Source organism: Parasteatoda tepidariorum, chromosome 8, assembly GCF_043381705.1.
Source record: "Parasteatoda tepidariorum isolate YZ-2023 chromosome 8, CAS_Ptep_4.0, whole genome shotgun sequence".
Taxonomy (NCBI): Eukaryota; Metazoa; Arthropoda; class Arachnida; order Araneae; family Theridiidae; genus Parasteatoda; species Parasteatoda tepidariorum.
Genome location: NC_092211.1, coordinates 27,219,831 through 27,245,261, shown reverse-complemented (window position 1 = coordinate 27,245,261; position 25,431 = coordinate 27,219,831). Strand labels below are relative to the sequence as shown.

Here is a 25,431-nt window from a genome sequence, read left to right as displayed (position 1 = left end):
CTATATCCAATTATTAGTACATTTACCAAGTATTTCAATCTATTAACTACAATTACACAAATAACTTAACTTTACTTTTATACGCACCAAATAATATTAAATTAAACTCTTACAGCAAGTATCATCGCTATAGCAGCTCAAGTAAATAAATGCATCAAAATTAGCAATTTTTAGCTGTATTATAAAGATAATAATATTATAAATCTTTAATAAGCTGCTAATTTCCTAGTGTAAATATTTAACTTTTAACCCTTTGACGCAGATGGGATACCGGTGTCTCTTTTATGTACATTTTTTTCAGGACGTGCTAAATAAAAATAAAAATATATTTTAGTATATTTTAATTATGAAAAAAACAGTCTCATAAATACTGAATAAGTCATTTAGATAAATAGAATTGTATTTGAACTTAAATATAAAATCCAAATAAAGTTGTTTTAATTTTTTTTCTCATACATATTCAAAGATTTATCAATAACTGATTTTGTAAACTAAAGAAATTTCAATGATGAATTACCGTTTATCGATTATTTAAATAAGTGCAAATTTGAAAAATTATTGTTTGAAAGTGTGTTGTGTTAGAAGAATTTTACCTTTACCGCAAAAATGGACGCCGGTGTCCCATGCAGTATGTGTTAGAATGCTAAGTGCAATATTTTTCACTTATTTTGACCTGAAGTATTACAAAATAATGTAAAAAGTGTGAAAAATATGTTTAATGAAAATTCTGCCTCAAAGGATTAATTATCTTTCAATCTAATTTCTTTTCCAGTATTATTTGATTCCCTTTCAAAAAAAATCTTTATTTATCAAAAAGATTTTTTTTATCTCAAATAAAATATGTTTAGCTCATTAAAACAGCAGTAGAAACAAATATATAAATCTTAAAATATATCTCAAAAACTTAGTTACAGTGTAGAAGTCTTAAGATCGCACAATTTATACTGGATGAGACAACCTTTCTAGCCACTGACCCCTGTTGCAAATCACCACAGTCTACCCTAGCTAACGCAAAAATCAAAATATAATGTTTTATTGCAATTAAAACCACAAAAGATGAATTTTTACAAAATATTTGGTTTGTTAAAACTTACTTAATTGTTTGTTTCATTTCATTAATTACATAAGTATTTTCAACTACGGACAATGTAGTTGAGATAAGAAAGAGCTCTTGCAATCAGTTTTATTTTCAGTTTGTCTGATTATGTAGAAAGATAAAATGAATAGATTTTAATTTTATCTTTTCATCTGATTTGTTTTGTGATATTTCAGATAACAAATCGTTTGGTATAAATGCATTATTTCAAGTTTAAGTACAGTTTTAAATCAAAAGAAATTTATTTAAGAAAATATTTTTAAATTATTTCGAAGTCGCAATTTATATTATTTTAAATACTCTTTTAAAAATACTCCAAGAATATGAATTCTTGTCCTTGTGTTATGTAATGAACAAAGAAAAATCAGCTCTTGTTTCGTTTAAGAATTAAAATTGAGCTTAAAAAGATGAAAGAATTAAAAAAAATTGCATCGATTTTACTCGTATGTTTCTTTTGCTTTAGTTAAAAGCAATGTAAAAATAAATATGGTATGCTATTAACAGAGCTCTTGCTATTTATTTCAAGAATCCTTGTTGAAAAAACATAGGCAACACATTTTTCATCCATGATTTGCCAGATTTGGTTATATTTTTTTTAATTCATTTTATTTGAAATAATTATTAGCAAACATTTGGAATTAGTAAGTTCTTTTTTTAAATAGATCTTAAATATAAAAGAATAATTTAAAAACAAAAGGATTCAGCTTTTTTGTTTATGATTAATTTTATGCTATACGTCAATATTCGAGTGTTTTTTTCTTTTTGCCCAAGGTGTTGATTTGGTTTAAAAATACTAGCATATTTCGCAGGCATTCTATTGAAATTCTAAGATTTTGAATTATGAGAAAACAAAGTAATTGATGCATTTTTATTTTTTCTCGAAAATGATTTTTATTTTAATCGAAAAATTTGAGCACTGATTTTAGGAATAACATGCAATATATAAAAAAAATGTTAAACTCAATTCCTACTTGGGGTAACAATGAAAATTTTTATTTTAGTTACTTTTTATTCAATAATTACAATTAATGTATCATATTATCTTATGTATATGTTACGGTGAAACACTGAAATCTGGAGAATCTCGACATTCACCGGTGAATGTCAACATTCACGTAGTCGCTTGGTGTATGTCCAAAATATTTGCTAAATACCCTTATTTCTGACTCTCACCGGTGAATGTCAACAATCACATAGTCGCTTTGGTGAATGTCCGAAATATTTGCTATATCCAATTTCATATTAATTTATTCGTTAATATTATTATATTTATTTGATATATTTATTATATATTTTAACACTTACTGACGATAGATTAGAAGAAACATCAGAGTAGGGTATACCGGGCAAATGTATACCGGTCAGTGGCACTTAACCTTAAAAAAAAACATCAGTGTAGGGTTAAAATATCGAATAAATGTAATTATATCCACGAATAAATTCATATCAAATCGAATGTAATAAATATTTCGGACATTCACCAAAGCATATCTGTGATTGTCGACATACACCGGTGAGAATCCGAATGTACAAGAATGTAATGAAATATTCGATCTTTCACCTACGTATTTGGTGTTATTCGACATTCACCGGTGAAAGTCAATAACCACCGATTTCGGTCTTTCGTCATGACATCTATACATAAGATAATATGATATACATATTTATATTAATATCATAATTACTGACTCTTCACCACAGATGTTATTTATTCTTAAATTTATATCCTACTAAATATCATGTGAAACTAAAATTAATTAATTAATTAATATTTGAGAAAACTGCATTAACTTCAAGTATCATCCGCCACAAGTTTAAAAAAATATATTTGAACATGAGTGGATGAATAAAAAGTATTTTTTTAACAATTGAAAATTTGAACAAGATATATAAATATATATATAGGGAGAGCGTGAACTAATTGAAGGAATTGAAAAAGGTTTTTAAGGAAATCATGATCTATATGCAGTCTTTATACATAAAAAGAACACGGTTCTTAAAAAAAATATTAACATTTCTTTTCGATTAAACTTTAAAATTTAAAACACAAATAGATTTTTGAAAAAATTAATTAAAAATAATAAATAAAAAAATAGATTTAAAAAAAAACATAAAAATTGAAAGCCTTTTTTAGGTGCTTTCAATTGAAAATATAAAAATTTAATTAAATTCTACAACTGATAAATATTATCTTTCACATGAAGTTTTAAATATATATATATATANACGGTCTGGGAAACATCTCAGAGGATGCTCCGAAGGCATGCCATCACAATTTCGATACTCTGCGGAGGGGATCATTTATATATATATATATATATATATCTTTGAAATTAGCTTACCTTTAATAATATTATTGCTGAATAAATGAGGAGAATTTTATTTAACGTAGAATTCGTTACGAAGAGACGAACATAAGACCATGCGAGTAATAAATGAATGCTTATTGTGAAATACATTTATCGCTTTTGGCATTTCTCCAACATTTATTGTGTTTTGTGAGTAATGGCACATTTAAACGATATGACGAAGGAAGAGTGCTTAAAAATATATAAAATAACTAACGTAATAAACTGTATAACTGGAAGTAATTTTAGGAATTGAGTTTATTTTCACACGGTATTAAAAATTCAAGAAAGTCTCCTATATATTCTAAGAAAGTTACGGAAAGTCCTCGTAATATTTCAGGGTGTTCGGTATCTATACATACATTTATTTGCAATATTAAAATAAATTTTAATCAAAAACAAAAGATGAAGAATGAACTTTTAATCTCATACAAATTTTTAAGTTAATTTAATATAAAGAAACATTGTACAAGACAAGTACCTATGGTGTAGTGGTTATCACATCCGCCTAACACGCGGAAGGTCCCAGGTTCGAAACCTGGTAGGTACAAAAGAATTTTTTTTGATCCGATGCCTTAAATAACATTTTAATTTATCTTACTAATTTAAACATTGAAATAAAATTTAGATAAATAATTTAATTTTTCATTACATTAGTAAATAAAGATTGTTGAGAAGCACACGTTATGAATTTTAAATTTAATTTAAGAGCATTGTATGGGAAGGACATAATTTATTTTCATTGTTATTTCTTCTGATATTAGTGCTGAAAGTTTACACAGTAACGAACGTACTTAACCCGATGTGTAAATTTTATTTTATAACGTTTCTTTATTTTATTTTATTTTCTTACAAAAATTGGATTAAAAAAGGAATAGAAAAATTAGAAAATTATTATTTACAGTAATTTTCTGAATGATAAATTGCCGCATTTTTTTTTTCATTAATTCTATGTATATGTAATTTCGTAAAACTGCGTGGTAAAATTAGCGTCAGTTTAAGTTTTTTTTTAAATATATAAAACAATATTTTTATATTTTTTTTCTGCTTTAAAATAATTTATTTGATTGCGCATTTAATGCATTTCATTTCGACAAACATAAAATCTGTTTTCAATTAAATAAATATACGAGTACATTTTAAATTTGTAACTTCTAATGAAAGGCAACTAAATATTAACAGTGGTTGCTAAATTTATATGTTTTAATTATCTTAAAAAACTGCTTAAAGAGTTTAATATTTATAATTCTATTTTAAAAGTATTAACAAAAATAAAAAGTCAACGCTTGAAAGTAAATACACAAAAAGAATCAAAATATTTAATTTTCCGCATTTTCTCGAGGTCATAAAATTAATTACATGTTTCCAAAATATTAAAAAAAAAAATTGTCTGACATATTCCACTAGTATAAAACAAATAAAAAATTAATGGAAGATAATTAATAAGGGAATGTTAATGGAAAAATTGCTATTAACGAGAAACTTATCATTCAATCTTTCAGGACTGGCGAAAAGAGAAAAAAGGCTCTTCTCCAATCCCACGTGCTACGCATAATTTGCGTATTAAGAGTACGCATAGTTACTAATATGATATTACCACATTGAAATCCGAACCACGTGCAATTGGGCCACTGGAGTTACAGAGCTCGTTTCATATATAATGCTATGTGCTCGCGCTATCAGGTATGTGATCACGATCAGTCGTGAAAGGGTTAACAACTGGTTAAAAAGTTATAAAAGGGAAGGAAAAAAAACTGCTTACGTCGGGTTATATAAGCTTAGCAAAGCTTAGAAAATTGCAATATTTATTGAATGGAGTAAATCCTGGATTAATATTTCTTTGGGAGGCGGAGTGTGGAAGAATTTTAAAATAAGACTATGACCCTCCAGACCGGAGTTCGATTCGCTAACCACTATAGGCAATCACGGCCCTTACTTATGTTAAATAGTTATATTTAAAGGATTTCGCTAGCTGTATTAGTAGTTTTGGCAACGACAAGACTAGGAAAAATGCTCTTTGGTATTTTTAATAGTTAAAATTTTTATCTTGTAAGGAGCAGTCATTCTTACTGAAAGCTTTAATTATTGTGATTTTGAAAAATAGGTTCTCTACTTACTCATTCTCAGTAACGTTTTTTTTTTATAATTAAGAATTGATCGTTAACAGTCAGCAGTGAATTGAGACGACCAGCTTATTAATAGTTTAATAACATGTTAACATGTTTTTTTCTCAATGTTTCTCCCGATTTCCCCTAGTCTTTTTTTTTTATAAAAAAAGTTTTTTTTTTATTTAATAAAACAAGATATTTAAAATAAAGTATTTTAAATGATTCATTTTTATGCCTTTCTTTTATGAAAAAAATGAATTTTAATTCTTCCACGATGGACTGATTGCCAGGGCACGATTCCCAATAAAACGTCGTAGTTAAGTATCATTGGCAGCGGTATGTGAGTGTGTGGGTGACCGCTTTGATCAGCCTGCAAAGGGACCGAGAGTGCACGATGTCGCATCTGCTTTAACTGTTCTACCGTAAAGTGTACGACATCGAGGGCAGGTCGTCTGGTTAAAAAAAAGTGGGGAAGCCATCCCCTCTGCAGAGAATCAAAATTGTAGTGGCATGCCTTCCGACCATCCTCAGGGATGTTTCTCAGATCACCGATAATAGCCCATTCTGCAGTTCTAGTGTGACATAAAGTACTCATAATAATTTTATTTGTACCTAAAATGATAATGTTATTATATATAATTTTTGGAGCAAATACTTGACTTGATTAATAAAACTTGAGAAGAATTGAACTAATTGTGTAAATAACTTTTAATAGAATAACTGTAAATAGAATTGTGTAAATAACTTTTAATCTTGAAATTATTCACAAAACCTTTGCTTTGTCAAATTTGAATTCAGATAACATCAATAACACTAGAAAGACTGAAACTTAGTATATATACCTATATTGCCCAAAAGCAGTCTAAATGCCTGGACTATAAAAAAATAATTAATGTGCGAAGAAATTTGTTAAAAATTAATTTTTAATATTTTTTATATTATTTACAGTTATATAACAAGTTTTTAGTAAATATTAACAATAAAAAAATTATATGTTGTGCAAAATTCTAAGAAATTGTGTCATCATTGTTTTTCTAATTGAAATTAAAAGCAGTCAAAATTACTTCTTCAGGCAATCTAGTGTTAATAAATATAATAAAATAATGTGTGAAAAATATACAAAAGCGTGATTTACTTGACTGTAACCTTATAACTTATCCAAATGTCAATGAAAAAATATGAAACATATCAAAATTAAAAATCGATGTTTAATTTTGCATATTTAGTTACATTATACGCTTAATTTATGTTTGAACAGTTGTTCAAAATACAATTATAATACAACTTTCATATTAAAAAAAATTTGCTCTTATTTAGGAAATTGAAGTTATGTATGGATATTTTATCATTGAAAAATTGCTCGAAATCTTATTTGCTCCAATTCAGAATCCCATTCTCCGGTCATGCTTAATTTTGCAGCTAACCTTCCAACCTCGTCAGAAAATTTTGCACCTTTACCATTTCCTGCAACTGCAACTGTGAGGGTTGGGTTGATTCGATCTATGTATGGCAAACCATTCGGTGTATAACAGTTGACGCATGTGCGACTGGATACGCTGTCATATTTTAAACCTAATGAAAAGTCATTTTTTAATATTTAAATATAATGAAATAATATTGTATAAGAAATCAAAAAACTTTCCACGCAATTTCGCTGTGATCATTAATGTTTGTTATTTTAACTGCCATTATCTAATTAGTAAGTATAATTGGTGATAGATTACTAATTAAATTGTGATAAATTGGAGATTACTTAATGATTGCTTACTGAATGGTGATAGGTAGTCGTGGTGATACAGAGGATAAATAAGTAGTGACCCGGGTTTGAATCCTTGCGATGGCTGGTCGATACGAATTCCTTCCCCGGCTCTAACCAGCCACACTCAGACGAAAAATATCATCAATGCTAGACGGATCATGGGTTAAAGTGCCTTCACTGTCAGGCTAATCGTGGGATGTTTTCGTGATTTTCCTTTCCATGTGACACAAATGGGAGGTTAGTTCCATCAAAAAGCTCTCATGTCAATCCTCATGTGATAGACCTCAGGCCAATTCTTATTTTGTATGAAGAATATCGGATTCTACACTTCAATTCGATACATAAAACTTCTTAATTTAAACAAAAGAGGCTGTTATTTTACAAAGGAAACCTTTTGCTTATACCAAGCTGATGATGCGGCACAGCCATCTCTGGCTCTTTCACCAAAAATGCTAGCTGATTTACTCAAAACTTATTTACGCAAACTTATTACTCAAAAACTATCAGACCGAATGTTTGAAAATTTTACATCGAAACGCGCTATGCCGTGATGGAACCAAAAATTAGGAGATCTTTTGTAAGTTTATCATTAATCATTTAGAGAAAAAGCAGAAGGAAAAAAAAAACAAATTTATTTAATTATTATTATTTCGTAATTTTCCACAAAAGAAAAAAATTCCTTGCCCGCAAAGAGGCTACAAAGCCAGTATTGCAACTTATATTAATTTGAAATTAACATTTTCGAACTTAAGTATAAACGATACATAAGCAAACACAAAAATTTTATACGTTAAGCTCAAAATTTAATACACAGGTATCAAAGTTAAAAATAGATGCATGGAAGTAGGGAAAAAATTAAAATTCTGAAGAGCTTAAAATATATGCGTAAATATTCTAATAAATTTATTGTTTATTTTTTTAAGCATTCACAAGAGAAAGTTTGAGATAATAAATGATATAAAAATTAAAAAACTACTTTTTTTCAGAAGCTTTGTAAAGTTTAAAACGATGATACCGCTAAATTATTCCAAATTTATTTTGAGTCTTTTCAGTAAATTCAGTCTTAATAGCTATTTACATTCATTAAAACTATTTTTAAATATTTTAAAATGTGTTTATGTATGTAAAGACAGCTTTCCTGACATTAACTTACAAAAACTAGATTTATAATCCTGCATAAATCTGTAAAGAAATGAGGCTTTAGTAATCAATATTAAATCGCGATCGCTCTTTTTTTTCTCAAATAGCTCATTGCTACAATAATTGTTACTGCAAGCCATTCTTTTAACTTATAATGAATGAAAAAGGTGTATGAAATGATGCATATTAGTGAGTTTTTGAGTCGTATTTAGCAGATGAGCGAATAAGTATGTAAGACCAGCAATGGCTCAGTAGATAGAGGGTTCGCTTTCCGAATTCCGCATCCGGCTTGCACCGACCACAGTGCCAAAGTTAAAAATTGTCATTGGTAGACGGATCATGGGTTGAAGTCCCCTTGACTTCAGGCTAACAGTGGGAGGTTCTCGTGGTCTTCATCTCCATGTAACGCAAATGCAGATTAGTTCCATCAAAAAGTCCTCCACGAAGGCAAATTTCTCACAATACTTGATATAGGAGTTTCCTTGTCTTCTGGATATTGGGTTCATAATTACAAGGCTAATTAGTTGAACATTAGCAGTCGAAAACTCAAAAATTGGGTCGGTTGTTCAAAAACGGTTATAAAAAAATAAGCATATAAAATAAAGAAATAAAAGTATTTATAAACCTAAAATTTCTGGTCTGATAGTCGAAAACTTTAATGTTTTACTATTCTACTTATATTTTTACCTATTTCTTTCTTTAAGAAAATAAAATAAAAAGAGTATTTTTCTAAGTACGAAATAAATTTCTGATAATTAGTGGGAGTGATTGAATTCATTCGTTTTTTATTATTTATAAACCTAAAATTTCTGGTCTGATAATCGAAAACTTTAATGTTTTACTATTCTACTTATATTTTTACCCATTTCTTTCTTTAAGAAAATAAAATAAAAAGAGTATTTTTCTAAGTACGAAATAAATTTCTGATAATTAGTGGTAGTGGATGAATTCATTAGTTTTTTATTATTAAGGTTCCGGTATCATTTTGAGATCACGCTTCAATTTCTCAAAATGGAATTGGATACTTGCCTTATAATAATAAGAAGAAGATCATTAATACCCAGACATGTGATCTATGACCTCAACGCCAGATTGTTTAAAAACAAGATGTTTTGGAGCGTTGTGCTAAGTCTCACCACATAAATTAGAATGTTAATTAACGTGAAGTTAATTAAAGACAACGCCGTATCACACATCGAATTTGTTAAAACATAATCACATTAATCTTGCATTAATTAGTAATTTTTACGAGAATGACAGTGAAACTTAAAACAAACCTGGTAAATCCATCTTAATAAGTTTTTCTTCCAACTCTATTAACTTTCTGTCACCGTCTGATTGGTACCATTTCTTAATATCATCCAAATCTTTAGCTTCTTCTGAGCATCCATCTACTCCGATTTTTATGTAAAATTTGCCTTTTTGATGAAAATAAAGATAACATTTGTAAGAATTTATATTGTTTAATAAATTTTATTTTCACTACATAAGCTGAGACATTTCTGACGAATGAAAATTCGTTTTATAGTTTAACAGCGTCATGAAAGTTCATGCAAAGTTAAGGGAGAATAATTTAATAGCGTCATGAAAGTTCATGCAAAGTTAGAGGAGAATAATTTAATAGCGTCATGAAAGTTAGAGGAGAATAATTTAATAGCGTCATGAAAGTTCATGCAAAGTTAGAGGAGAAGGATTCAATACCCAGAATACATATTTCTCATCAATGTCGAAAAAATAACTAAACACAATATGAAATGATTGAGGTAAGAGAGAAGTGTAGTAATGTTAAGCTAACATTTAAAGGTCCAGTGTGACCGAACTATTCTACTTTTAATTTGTTAAAACATTCTCTATGTATAGAATTTGAATATAATTTCGAATTTATATTCAAATTCCATACATTATCATGCAATATTTAATGACTTGCGCTTCTAGAAGACAGAAATTAAATAGTGATTAAAGAATGGTTAACTTAGTGAAGATAGTGATTAAAGAATAGTTAACTATTCTTTAATCACTTCGTTTCGAGTTAATTAATTGTCCTACCGTTCTAATATCTGAAGTTTTTCTATGAAAAACTAATTATCTTAAAAAGGTGACTTTTTTTTTATTAAGATCTAAATTATCTTATTTTTATATAATTCATTGTCTTACCCTTTGTCCCTTGTAGAATTTTTTTTTATTTCTAAGTAAACTGTTTCCTTTCAATCTAAATAAAAGTCTCATGCTGCTTCTACAACATGAAGTTTCATTTCTAAAATCCGCTTTTTTTCAATTCTTTGTTTCATGCACTTCTTTTCATTGTGAGCAAAACGTTATTATTTCATTTAATTAATTATCTTATCCTCTTATAATATGAAATCTAACCAATCCATTTAATTTTATTGAACTTCTTTCTTCTATAGTATGAAGCTTCCTTTTCAAAAATGTTTTAAGAAAAATAAAAATGTGTTTTGGGTATATATTTTTTTAAATATTTTGAAGGCCTGAGGATAACAATCATCGAAGGTTTCTAGCATGATTAGTATTCTAGATAACAATAATGTAGCCAGTAATAGGAATAAATCTTTTCAAATCAAACGATTTCTGCAGTTTTAAAATATATTCTTGCAACTCGAGAATAAGTGAAGTGATAGCCATGGGATATGAATCAGATTTATTTGGACACTTGTAAGTGACGTCATAATTGGTTTCTGAATCGGCAAATGTCACAGTTTACCTACGATGACGTCACTTGTAGGTAACCAACTGAATTATGCAGATACATTGGAATCAAGTGTTTTGATGTCAGCGTAATATGGAACAGAATTCCATCTGCTCAGCTCTAATTTCTAATAATAAAATAGGAGATACTTTTTTTATAGGAAACAAATCCGCTTTAAAGACGAGAAAAGCGATTAAATCCATATATTGTGCAATATATGCATTATATAAATGCTTTATTAGATGTGATGATTTGTGATTACACCTCTACATCATTAAAAATTATTGATTTAAAAAGTTTGTTGTTAGCACTCTTACCATTTGGATATTTTATTGGGGGAAGAAAATAGGTACCGATTCCGTTCGGGAAAGATTTATCACTCCCTCTTACATGTATAACATCAGGTAATGAGCTGAAAAAGAAGTTCTTATTTATGTGAATAGAATTTTTTAATGGGTGAAACAGTTAATTATGAAACCTTATCGAAAATAAGCAAGATTAATCTCGAAAGTTTGTCGTTAATTTAATCCTATAGCAATGTATAAGAAACATAGAACTGATTTCAGAAGTTAGGTTTTTTGTTGTTGTTTCTAATGCGACTTTCAGAAACCAGCAAACTTGCTTGGTAAAACCAAACGAATTTAAGACAGAATGTGCTTTATTTATTTTTTGGTGGCGCCATCTGTGACCAAAAATACGACTTCAGCCACTCACACATGATTGCCCGCTTATAGGGTGGACCCATTCATACATCCACAGATTGTAATTTTGACCTGAACGATCATTCTCCGATTCAGTACCCCCAGAGGTTTGATTTGTTTTGAGAACATGTTGGACAGGTTTAAGGTGCACCAGTCACCATTACCAGTCACCACGCGGAACCTTCGACTGGCGAGGATCGAGCTCACGACCTCATGGATATGGGCACAGCGTCTTACCAACCAGGCACAGAAATACGGTCTCAAATATTCATATAACGGTCAAAATTTTTTAGATGCTGAGAGGTTTTGAAGTTCAGAAATAAGATGTATGGTAAAATATGTAGTTGAGCCGAAAAAAATTATCATTAAGTTAACGTTTTCATTTTTTCTATTAATTAAAATAAAAGTTAATACGACAACAAACAGAATAATGTCTTAGAATAATATTTTTATATTAGGTATAATTTCATCATAGAAACGTCAAATAGAATGACGTTAGAAAAAAGACATCTGTAGTTAATATTATTATATTACAGTAATTGTTATGTTACTTTCAGTTTTTATCTACTTCTCAGAAGTAAAATAAATCTTTTTAAAACACTTTTCACCTTGGTGGAGACCTTTTTGTAGCAATAATTTATCTATTTGAAAAAAAAACGTTTGAACAGTTCATACCAAAACCACTAAAGTAAGAAAATATACTTTTATTAAAATAATCTTATGCAGGCCATATCGTTTTTTGAAATTTTCAGCTTAAAATCGTCAATGACTTTGTAACTACAAAGCACTTCCAACTGGTCAAAATTATCCCGTATGTTATTTTTAGTGCAGTTAGGCACACTGACCACACCCGCACACTGACCACAGCCAGTGATGCTTGACTTCGGTGATCTGCTGGGAGCCGTGTCTTAACGATCAGTCCACGATCGTTAAGGTCTTAACGATCGGGTCAATAACAATCGGGACTTGTTGCAATGTTACACAATAAGTTACATAAATAAGTACAGAAACATTTATACATAAACCCCCGATAATTTCTTAACCATTACTCCTAAAAAATTTATTTTGATCTATTTCTCTAGCCTAAGGTCAAAACTCGAGGTCGTAAAACTTAACTACTTAAGAAAGTACTATCAATTGGTACGCCTCTTAAGTAGTCTTAGTATATCTTAGAGATGCTTAGCGTTTATTAAGTTTTAAAATAATTTTTACTTTATGATTTTTTTCCTACACCTAAACATTCTGCTACATAACGTAAATACTAGAATTTGCTCTTTTTCAGTCTTCCACAAGCAGCTGTGTTTTGATATAATCTGATTCGTTTAATTTACGCCAGTATTATTTAGACCCAATAAAAGCATGTTTTTACATTGTTGATTTTATTTTGATTTTTATAGAGTTTTCAAAATTTTTGTTGCTTTCATAAATTAATTTTTAAAAGAATAATTAATTGCCCTTATTTGTTTAAGTAAATACAAATACATGTAAGAATTAAAACACGTCTAAATTCTTAAGGGGATTCACTTAAGTTTGCTATTTTCCCAAGTCAAAAAATTTTGATAGTTTATGTTGGTTTTAGTGCGATTCTTTATTTGATGGTCACCATCATCCAACATTTCCATAATGGTTTTTGATATGCCAAAGAACTTCCATCATTCCATGACGAAAAATGCTATTTTAAATCTATGATGATTAACCATCAACAGAAGTTTGATTCTCATGGACGATAACTGCTTGGTGATCCTTGATGGTTCATGATGATTCTAACTATACATTTCCTTGATATTTTAATTATATTTCTTGTCAGTTCTCACGAATATACCATCAAAACAATTTGCTTTTTTAATGTTGAACCATCATAAATCAGTCCTAATTTATATAGTGGGATGATGGTTGGTCATGATCGTTCCAACATTTGATTTCTATGATACTATGATGGAAATTCATGATGATCCCTAATGGTACAGCAATGAATTTCTATGATGGTTTAATAATAATTCATGTTGGTTCTGCAGGAATATAATTAGAACTAATAAATAGCGTCAAAACAATTTGGTTATTTTTTGTGCTATTCCATAATAAATCAGTTAATTATTTGATTGGTGTGATGGGGGTTCATCATGACTATTCCAACATTTGATTTCTACGAAACTACGATGGAAATTTCTGTTGCTTCAACATGAACAAGCCATCAAAACAAATTTTTATGCTGGATCATCATAAATCAGTCCTAATTTTTTTATTGGTGTGATGGGGTTCATCATGACTATTCCAACATTTGATTTCTGCGAAACTACGATGGAAATTTCTGTTGTTTCAACATGAACAAGCCATCAAAACAAGTTGTTTTTCTTATGCTGGATCATCATAAATCAGTCCTAATTTTTTGATTGGTGTGATGGGGGTTCATCATGACTATTCCAACATTTGATTTCTGCGAAACTACGATGGAAATTTCTGTTGTTTCAACATGAACAAGCCATCAAAACAAGTTTTTTTTCTTATGCTGGATCATCATAAATCAGTCCGAATTCCCACATTAAGGTAATGGTTGCTTATGTTGGTTAACATCAAGAAATATAATGGTTCATGATGGATTTATTGATGATTACCAACCAGATTATGTTGGTCTATCAATGGAAAGTCATCAAAAATTTTGACTTGGGTCAGTTCACCTTTTCAACGTAAATGCGAGGTAGAATGTTTTTCGTTCTCCTAAATTAGCTAAATTAACACGTTGAATGCCACGCTAATTTTACATGGCTTGCCGTCTGGCCACGGTAAATAACTACAACAAACTAAATTTGCAAATATTAGACACATTTTGCTAGTTTTTGAAAAGGTTTAGCATGACATATCTGAAAGGAGTGATGAATTATATAAGCCTACGAATTGTTTAGAAATAGTGGTGGATTTAAATCTACTAAAATATCTTGGCTTTGCCTGTGACCCCTGTGGCATTGCGAACAAACTCAGTGGTCGGTCACCGGTGACCCCCATGACATTCAACGTGTTAGTAAAAAATAGTATTATTGGTAAATTTAATAGAAAAATAATTCTGCCGAAAATATAAATTGAAAACACTATGACTTGCCTCAGTCTTTTAACTTCATTTTCAGGAATTTCAAATAAAGCAACTGTTTCTTTGTATTTGGTGGCGATCAAAGGTTTTAAATCACTGTGCATTTTCAAATTGATAAATGCTCCCGTTGCTATAAGCACCCTTTTTGAAGTAATTGTATTTCCTGCTTCAGTTTTTACCTAAAAAGGAAAAATAAAGCAATTTAAAAAAAGAAACTTCGATAATTTTTAGTTCTTTAAAGTGGAGTCAGATTTCAGTATCTGTTACAGAAAATACATGCACATATGTTGCAAGTAATAATCTCAATTTTCGGTAGACAAGTAATAGTCTTATAATAGTAATAGTGACAAGATTGAGATTTATTTAGGCTATTACTCTATATTAGATTATTACTCTAGATTGACTAGTACTAGCCATATAATAGTCCTTATTTTTTATTTATTGATGAAAGCTTACTTGATAGTGGTTGTTTTCTTGCTTCAAATTCGTTACGATGCCTTCAATAATATCACAACCTTGAAGCTTAGAAATTTTCTTTTGTGCAGCTACTAGCTTTCTGGGATCAATATGACCACCACCATTATCATCCAAAAGGGCGATTTCATCATCCTTTAAGTTCAGATAGGGATACCTAAAACAAAAGAAATAATTCACATTAACTGCAAAAATAGTTTTCAGATTGAATATTTTTTAACATTTGGTAAATAAAAGTTTTTGTAATAAAAGCTATTGTTTTCTTCGAAATGAATGTATTTTTATATTTTATAACCGTCGTTGAACAGACGACCCAATTTTATGGGTTTACGACTTCTCAGTAGCCTTGTAATTTTGAACCCAATCCAGAAGACAAGGATCGAGTATAGGGAGAAATTTGCCTTCATTGAGGACTTTTTGATGGAGCTAAGACACATTTGCGTTACATGGAGAGGAAGAACACGAGAACCTCCCATGGTTAGCCTGACGGTAAGGGAACTCTAACCCATGATCCGTCGATCACTGAGGATATTTCTCGTCAACAATGTGTTCGATGCAAGCCGGATGCGGAATTTGTATCGACTCGGATTCGAAGAATGCGAAAGCTCTATCCCCTGAGCCATCGCGGTTCAGGATGAATGTGTTGGAGCTTTGTTATTGTTGTTGTTGTCTTCGGCTATTGAGGCAGAGAGGGGTTCGATTGTTCTTGTTCTCCAGTGGCGCCATCTATGGTGCAGAATTTGACTTCTGCCACACCCATACATCAGACCCGTTTATAGGGCGGATCCATACTTACATCCATTCACTCGTCCACAAATCGCAATTTTGATCTGAACCAGAGAAGATCTATCTCCAATTCAGTAACCCTAGAAGTATTGACATTGTGACCCGACATATTTAACGTGCAGCAGTCACCATTTACTACACGGGGAGTCTTCAGCCAGCTGCGTTCGAACTCCCGTTCTCGCAAACGTCAGTCCAACACCCTGCCAACCAGGCTATCCCGTCCTATTGGAGCTTTAATTTGCATATTGGTGAATACAAAAACACATGAAACTACATTGCTTTGTTAGTTCTAGATTAATACACTGTGTTAGAAAAGAATTAAAATATTCATATTTCGCATAAATTATTGTTTCGATCAATCTTTTAATATATTTTATCAATGATACACAGAATTAAGTTCAAAATTCTTACAATAAAACTTTTATACAATCGCAAAGTTTAATTACATAAGATTCACAATTGGCTACAATGCGCTAAATTTAAGCGAAATCAGGCACTAAAGGTAAAGAATTGAATGTTTGACCCGAAAATTTGAGACAGAGGAGGAAAGAAACATTGGATGATGTGTATGAACTCACCTTAATGTGAATGTATATGCTATATATTGAACATTAGTATCAATTTTTCAACATGATATGAGATATCTAAAAGAATTTTACCTTCTTGTAAATGTATCTTTAGATGATACATCTGTTATGGATACATTTTTTGCGTCGGCAGCTTGTAACAAAGCTTTCACTTCTGGAATATTTTTTTGGACAATAAAGAGGCAACCTACTGGTGTATGAAACTTGATTCCTGAAAAAAAGAATTATGTTTCCTTATAAAGCTTAATGAAACATAAATAAGACGACTTTGTTCCAGAAAAAAATATGTTTCCTTATAATGCTTAATGAAACATAAATAAGACGACTTTATCCCTGAAAAAAAATTATGTTTCTTTATAAAGCTTAATGAAACATAAATAAGATGACTTTATTCTTGGAAGAAAATTATGTTTCCTTATAAAGCTTAATGAAACATAAATAAGATGACTTTATTCTTGGAAGAAAATTATGTTTCTTATAAAGCTTAATGAAACATAAATAAAGCGACTTTATTCCTGAAAAAAAAAATTCCTTTTAAAGCTTAATGAAACATAAATAAGACGACGAACCTATTAACTTATGATGGATTCATAAACAAACGTCATTGGAAAAGGAAAAAATCGGAAAAAAGATTACATATAAAAATGTTTTCAAAGCAATTCTCTGCTATCTCTCATTTATTATTCGTATCGAATATATTTTAAAATTTCTTTTTTATTCAAAAAAAGTCTCAAAATTTTGAAACACATTGAAAAAAAAATTATAAAGCATTATTATATATATTATATCAAAAAGTATCCGGACAAAATCGTGACAAAAATATCCTGTTTATGTACCTTAAAGAAACATTAGCGTAAAGAAGCAAGTGCATTTCGGGCTATAGTCACAAACCTTAAAAAATATCAGTGTAAGTAATACCGGACAAGGAAACATCAGGCAAGGGCCCACATCTGAGCCGCGAAAACTCAGGAGATAGGGCACTCGCTTACTAATGAGGTGACCTGGGTTCGAATCCTAGCAACAGGCTGGGGTAAAAAATCTGCGCCAACAAGCACCGAACACAGTGGTAACGTAAAATATCCTCGGTGGTAGAAGGATCACGAGTTAGGGTCTCCTTGCCGTCAGGATAATCGTGTAAGTTTTTCATGTTTTTCCTCTCCATGTAACGCATATACGGGTTAGTTAAATCAAAAAGTTCTCCATGAAGGCAAATTTCTCCCAATGCTTCTTGCAGGAGTTTTTTTTTTGTCTTCCAGATTGGGTTTAAAATTATAGTTGAACATTGATTGCCGTAAACTCAGAATTGTATCAGCTGTTCAACGGCGCTTATAAAATAAAGTAAAATGCCCCACATATGATGGTACATCCAGAGTGAGCCGACTTTGTTTTTATTTTTTTACAAACTGTAATGTCTTATTATTTAAGGATAAGATCCCATTAAAGGAAAAGATAGGCATTGAGGTGCTTAGAACTATTCATAGACTTGTCTGTTTTCTATTCATATTTTAAGCAAGTTTCCATTGAGCATATATGAGTTGGTGTATTTCTGGAACCCAATATTGTTAGCACAAATTTGCTAGTTCTTGCAACAATTCTTAAAGTTCAACGGCAAACTAAAACTCAAGTGAAAATAGGGTCATCCTTATTTTCATAAAATTATGTTTTTGTGTTTTCACTAATAATATTATGTAAACAAGGAAATCAATTTATATTTTCAAATGATTAGTTATTGTAACTTCAATGATTCATTCTTAATTTTCTCGTAATAGTATATGTGAAATAATGTGTTTTTTAAAAATTAATTACCAGATAGTTTTTCAATTTCATGATATCGTTTTATAGACTGTCTGGATAAAACTTCACAGGCTGGATCTTCATCAAGAACTCGGGTTATTCGTCCAGCATCATAATAGGAGGAAAATATATCTCTGGTTTTCATTTCTTCGGGCTGTATTGAAGGGAAAAAAAGGAGATTTTCGTAAACAAAAAAGTATTACAAAAATAGGGAAGAAACTCTATAATTCATTAGGAAAAATATGAAATTAATTATTACGAATATGTGTTAAAGCAGTGTTGATGAGTTTAAAAAGTTTAAAGTTGAAATCCTAAACACAGTACAATGTTTCATCATCTCAAATCATTTCATTAGACAAATGAACGCGTAAACGCTGTTTTTGTGTTAGTTTTTAATTTTTTGCTAACACAGAAGATCCTTTTCTAGAGAAAAAAAACGAAAAAAAAATGGATTATGAGAAAAGGGGAGATCGCAAAAGGGAAAGAAAAATTCTCCCGGTTGTTATGAATTGTTTTTGATTGAGAATTCATAACATCTTAAGACATAAATTTCATTACGATTTGAGAACAGACTTTGCTTATACACTTAAAAATTCCAAATCAAACTACGGTAAAAGAACATCAGCACTCCTCTGAAGTTTCAAAAATTATTTGACACTGATATCACTGTTAATTTAATACGTATACCACTGATAATTAAATACGTAATGAAATTATATCACAGATAATTTAATACGTATATTACTGATAATTTAATACGTATATCACTGATAATTTAATACGTATATCACTGATAATTTAATACGTAATGAAACTATATCACTGATAATTTAATACGTATATCACTGATAACTTAATACGTAATGAAAAAATGGAATATTCGTACACTGTACAAATTTCGGATCAAATTACGGTTGAAAGTACCGACACTAAGGACACTAAAAATATATCATGATATACTCAAAGTGGAAGTTACTTTTCATGCATTCTTCAAGAAAAAAAATTAATAATAATTCCGCTTACTAACTAGGCAAACATATTTATGTTTAGATCGAAAGGTTGAAATAAAAATAAAAAATTTAAACGTTACCGTTGGCTCTGGTGGTCCAATTAAGCATACTTTTAACGCTGGATTAGCTGAAGCATGCCTCGCAGCAGCACTGCCGAACATGCCACCTCCTATAACGCAAAGATCGTACAACGCCATCGCCTGCAAAATGATCAAAATGAAGTTAATAAAATATATTTTGAAAAAAATCTGCAGAGTAAAGGATATATACAACGAAAAGGATTAAATATTAAAATAATCAAAGCGATTGGGAGTAAAAACACGTTAAACCGCTGTTTCTTAATCACATAAAGAAATCTCATAAAGAAACCCCAATAATTATTTGGAGAACAAAATCGAAATTTTTATCGAAGCTCTTCAATTACGATCGATTATGATAAAATCTACAATGAAATATGGTTTTAGAATGCGTGATAAAAGTTGGTAATTGTTCTAAAATTTGGTAATTATATCATGATAGCTTAGAGCAAAGTGAAGGAAACGGATCGAAAGAAATTTTAAAAAGATGAAATGCATAAATAATTAAAAACGTTAGGGGTAAAAAAATACATTAAAAAACTGTATCATCGTCTCATAAACATTTCCCAATGTTTTTTTGATGATAAAACCGGCCGTTTATAATTTTATATTTTACTCTTCATTATTTGTATTCATTTAAAAGGAATTAAATCGTTAACTTTCAAACAAGTGGCCCAGATTTGTTGTCTGGTTAACTCGTTTACTTTTCTCGACCTGAAACAGGTGGATCATGCACTAATAAAAAAAAAAATAAGAATATGAAAAAGAAAATTTATCGTGTTTCTGACACTATGGGAACACCAAATATCTTGGCAATTTTTATCTAAGCGCATCGGTTATGATTTTAAAAAATATTAACAGTCTAATATAGTTTTAATACGTGATAAAATTTGATAAATGTAGTAAAATTTGGCTATTTTATCATGATACTTAGAAGAATGGCATTAAAATCACTTATTCAGTTAAAGTTACTATTCAGCTTTGTATTTTTTAAACTAAATCTATGGTAATAAGAACTATGATTTTGAAAACCAGAATTTCCGGTAAACCATTACTATCTGAGCGGATTACCAAATGAATAGATTAAATAGCGTATAATTTGGTTTTATTAACCGAAATTGTGTCCCTTTACCAGAAATTTCCTTACCGTACAGTAAGGAAGGTAATTTTACTAGAATTTCTTTGGCCATGTCTTCCTTTGCCGACAACTAAGGTTTGTTGAAAGGTTGAATGCATTAAAAGATTCTAATGCAGCCAATATTATAATAGATCCACTGAAATCTCAGCGTCTAATATTTTGGATAGCAATTGAAATAATTTTATCAGGAATAAATAGCATTTTAACATTTTTACTTGTGTGCCTTTACATTTTGCATAACATTTTTACCTGTTTTTCTACCTGCACAATAAAATTTTCTACGTTAAAGTGTACGTACGATGTATTTAGGATGTATGGTTTTACCGTCGTTAGCTGGAATTTTTAATAACAGCAAAAAATTATAAGAATCTTAAAAAGTTTGATTCCAGTAGGAACTTGGGTAGTTTCATGGCTCATAAACATTTTATTATTTGACAGTAGATTTTGGTGTCATGACCGTAATGTAAAGGAAATACACAATAATTGTTGTGGACATATGCTAAAATTAATATTTATGTTTGTTTCATGTAATAGGTGAAAATAATTGAAAAACTTGATTAGATTTATTAAAAAAAATATTGCATTTATGAGTTTGCTTTCTAAGCTATATTTTTCTGAGTAAAAAAGTAAACAATCGCATTTTATTGCTTAATTTTTCAAGGAGAAAAAATTTCTGGTACTGCATAAGACATTTCTGATAAAAAGAACCATAATTCTAGCAATGAAATCAAGATATACAGAATTTAAACCATCCACTTCGTTCAACCACATTAGTTCATATGACAACGGTTTGCAGGAAATGATGGTTTTCAAAAATATAGTCTTATTGCCACACACTTAGTAAAAAAAAGCAAAACTGAATAGTAAATTTTACTGTATAAAGGGTTTTTATGGCAATCTCTTAAGTATCCCGATAAAATTACTAATTTTACTTCATTTACAAAATGTTAACAAATATTATGCAACAATATTTACTGTCTATTTTCCCGAAATCGTTATCAAGGTGCTTCGATAAAAATTACTTTGATTTTTTGGTGCTGCCATAGTACCAAAAAAATGGTAAATTTGACCATATTCTAGTAGTTTTGACTATAAATTTTTCTTTTTCTTGAATCTTGGTGACTCAGGGGATTGAACGTTCACCTTCCAATGAGGTGAACCGGGCTCGAATCCAAATCCAGCGATGGCTGGCCCATACGAATCCGCATCTGGCTTGCACCGACTATAGTGCTGATGGGAAATATTCTCAGTCTTAGACGGATCACGGGCTAGAGTCCCTTTGCCGTCAGGCTAACTTTGGAAGGATCTCGTGGTCTTCCTCTCCATGTAACGCAAATGCGGGTTAGTTCCATCAAAAAGTCCTCCACGAAGGTAAATTTCTCCTAATACTTGATCCAGGAGTTTCCCCGTCTTCTGGATTGGGTTCAAAAGTACAAGACTACAGAGTTGAACATTAGCAGTCGTAAACTTTCGGAGCGTAACTCTTCGAACTTTCGGAGTGCCCCCGGTTGCCCCTCTACTGGTGCCGGGCGGGGTTAAGCTTGTTATTAGTAGTCGTAAACCCAAAAACTGGGTAGGCTGTTTAACTACGGTTACAAAATATGAAATAAAAAGTATATTTTTTTAATGTAAATCTTGGGCTCTCTAGAGGATATACGAAGTGAAATTAATAATTATGAAAATCACTAAACACTTTGGGTCGGAATTCTAATATTCTCGAAACTATTCCTCTGGTATATCCACCTAGGTATTAAATTTGATGTACTTGCATTTATGAAACTGTACATGATGATCGTATACTCTCAGAAATAAAACCCTTCCTTTAGGTGATTCAGCAATCCTTGAGCTGTATTTCGTTAATTTTGAGAATAATTTCGTCAAGAAATCAAATGATTTAGGACAAAACACGAATTCTCAAATATATAATAGAATTGTGTCCTCAATTTGAAAGTTCATCGTAGTGCATTGAGGGAGATTGTTAATTTGAATGACGAAACTAGAATGAGGACTGGACTATCAAAAAGAAAGTGACGAATTAAGCTTATATGGTGGTCAAGAAGGTGGCCTCGCACCAGAAAGGTCCAATATTCGAATACCACTTCGGTCATGGGTGTACTTTATCTCTCTATTATACCTTCTGGTGTTGTTGGGGTGACATTGATCTACTTATCATGTGACCACGATAAAATATTATTCGGAAAGCGTGGTACTACCGTTTATATTCCTTTTCTTAGAAAAAAAAATAAAATCACGAAATGAATTTTTCATTTTGAGAAATTTATTTCCTCGAGAAAGTGACAATAGCTATTCGTCATTATGACGAAAGTTTCGATCGGAGCATATATTAGAAAAAAGTTTAATGAAAAAATTTCGTGATATCCGAGTATCAATTTCTCTTAGTGACTGAAAATGGTTTTGCTATATGTGAATTTATCAACATACATTTGATACACATGACGCTTGATTCTTGGTTTATTCAGTTTAAAATAGAAATTTAACAGTGCTGAAAAAATAAGCTAAATATTACTTACCTGCTTAATATGCCTGAAATATCACCAACAGTGCTAAGCTTTTATTCATATGCCTTATGAAGCATCAGAAACTGATAATAATTATGGTATAAAAATAGGAAAAGTTTTCGCTTTTCTGTCAGTTATTAAATTTAGATAATAATCTTCAATTTTATCAGATTGATAATTGGAGAAAACAAAGGTTACTTAGATAAGATAAAATCATTAATTTAAATTTTCTAGACGTTTTTTTTTAAATAAATTGTATTGCTTAGATATTTACAAATATTTACGAATAACTTTATTTTTCTGGGAGACATATTAGTGTATTGATAAACTTTATTTTATAAGACAAAAGAAAATTGCTAAAAATGACATCAAGTTTTAGTTCACTGTAAAAAATAGATACTCAAATATCTCGATAAACTTTCTCCTTTTATGACGAAACCGTTTTCTATTTCATGCTCCGAGCAAAAACTTTTGTCAAAGTGACGAAATAACTATCGTCACTTCTTTGAGGAGACGAATTTCGTCAAAATTAAAGAAATATTTTGGCACTCTATTTTTTCCAAAAAAGAGCTCGCAGTGCTTTACAAGCTATTATGACGAACTATTATAATGTCATCTCATCAAGACGAGAAGGACAATAGAACAGAGAATCAAATTACACTCATTCCTGAAGTGGGATTCGAACCCGTATTTCTAGGTCGAAGCCACCACATATCACAATACATTCTGACCACCATATAGCCCAGTAAACTAGTTACGTCACTTTATTTCCAGTCGTCTAGTCTTCACTCTAGTTAACAATCTCCCGCAATGCACTACGATGAGGTTTTGAGTTAAGGAAATATTTTCGTCATATATTTGAAAGTTATCGTTTCATCACAAATCACTCGATTTTATGATAAAATTATTCTTAAAATTGCCGAAATGCAGTTCAAGGATTACCAAATCGTCAAAAGTGAGAGTTTTATTTCTGAGAGTATGACCAAGGAGAAGTTTTAATGTTTGTTCTATCTCTTAAAAAAAGTTGCTCAGTATTTCAAAAAGAATATATTAATATTATCAACTCAGTATCAATATCGTTCGAAACAAATAAACATCACATGATTAACCAAATCAATGCTTCCTCTTCGTTTTATTATTTTGTAAAATCTATAGAAACATGTTTATATTTCCCATGAAAAGTCACTAAATTAGTATATTTAAAATAATTTGGCAACTGATTTTCATTTGAGGTATATTAAATTTTAAATAAAAATGTGCCGAGCCCGTTCTTTGTTTAATCTCATAAGAAAGAACTTAAAAAAGAACAACGGTTTCAATTACTATGAAGTGAGAGTGAGTGAGTCATTCTCTGATTCTTTTTATTAAATAATTATGCTAATCTGTATCAAACATTAAGCATAATATTTGTAGATTTAATTAATAAAAAAAATTACAATGAATTTTTCTACAAAAGCAAATGCACTAATTCATTTCAGTATTTTACAAAGGAAAAATTTCTTGATTAAATTTATTTCTTTTAAATTTCTTTTTGTGTCATTCAAAGAAGAAATTTTTTATTGGAAAGGAGAAATTTTATATTATTTATTTTATATTATTTATTAAATATCAAAAACGAAAATTTTTATTCGAAAGGAGAAGTTTTATATTATTTTTTGAATTTCAAGGAAGAAATTTTTTATTAGAAAGAAGAAATTTTATGTTATTCATTAAATATCAAAAGAGAAAATTTTTATTCGAAGGAAGAAGTTTTATATTATTTTTTAAATTTCAAGGAAGAAATTTTTTATTAGGAAGAAATTTCTTATTTGAAAGAAGAAATTTTATATTATTTATTAAATATCAAAGAAAGAATATTTTATGAGAAAGAAGAAATTTTATATTATTCATTAAATATCAGAGAGGAAACTCTTTATTTGAAAGAAACATTTTTATATTATTTATTAAATATCAAGGTGGAAATTCTTTATTTGAAGGAAGAAATTTTATATTAGTTATTAAGTATCAAAGAAGAAATATTTTATTAGAAAGAAGAAATTTTATATTATTCATTAAATATCAAAGAAGAAAATCTTTATCAGAAAGAAGAAATTTTATATTATTTGTTA

General features: G+C 29.8%; 1 protein-coding gene and 1 non-coding gene across 2 annotated transcripts; one reads left to right on the top strand and one right to left on the bottom strand.

Moving 5' to 3' along the window:
• The first annotated feature begins 3,921 nt into the window (after nucleotides 1-3,921).
• TRNAV-AAC (transfer RNA valine (anticodon AAC)) lies at nucleotides 3,922-3,994 on the top strand. Its single transcript has one exon. It is a non-coding gene; the product is annotated as a tRNA-Val (tRNA).
• Nucleotides 3,995-6,740: 2,746 nt separating this feature from the next.
• Nucleotides 6,741-23,475, bottom strand: LOC107450453 (monomeric sarcosine oxidase). The gene is made up of 9 exons (XM_043055863.2): nucleotides 23,336-23,475; nucleotides 19,670-19,789; nucleotides 18,592-18,733; nucleotides 16,858-16,996; nucleotides 15,395-15,569; nucleotides 14,951-15,117; nucleotides 11,473-11,567; nucleotides 9,729-9,869; nucleotides 6,741-7,124 (listed from the first exon to the last, which is right to left on the bottom strand). The coding sequence occupies exons 2-9, from the start codon at nucleotides 19,784-19,786 to the stop codon at nucleotides 6,898-6,900; spliced, it is 1,203 nt and encodes a 400-aa protein (XP_042911797.1). The 5' UTR covers nucleotides 19,787-19,789; nucleotides 23,336-23,475; the 3' UTR covers nucleotides 6,741-6,897.
• Nucleotides 23,476-25,431: the final 1,956 nt, after the last annotated feature.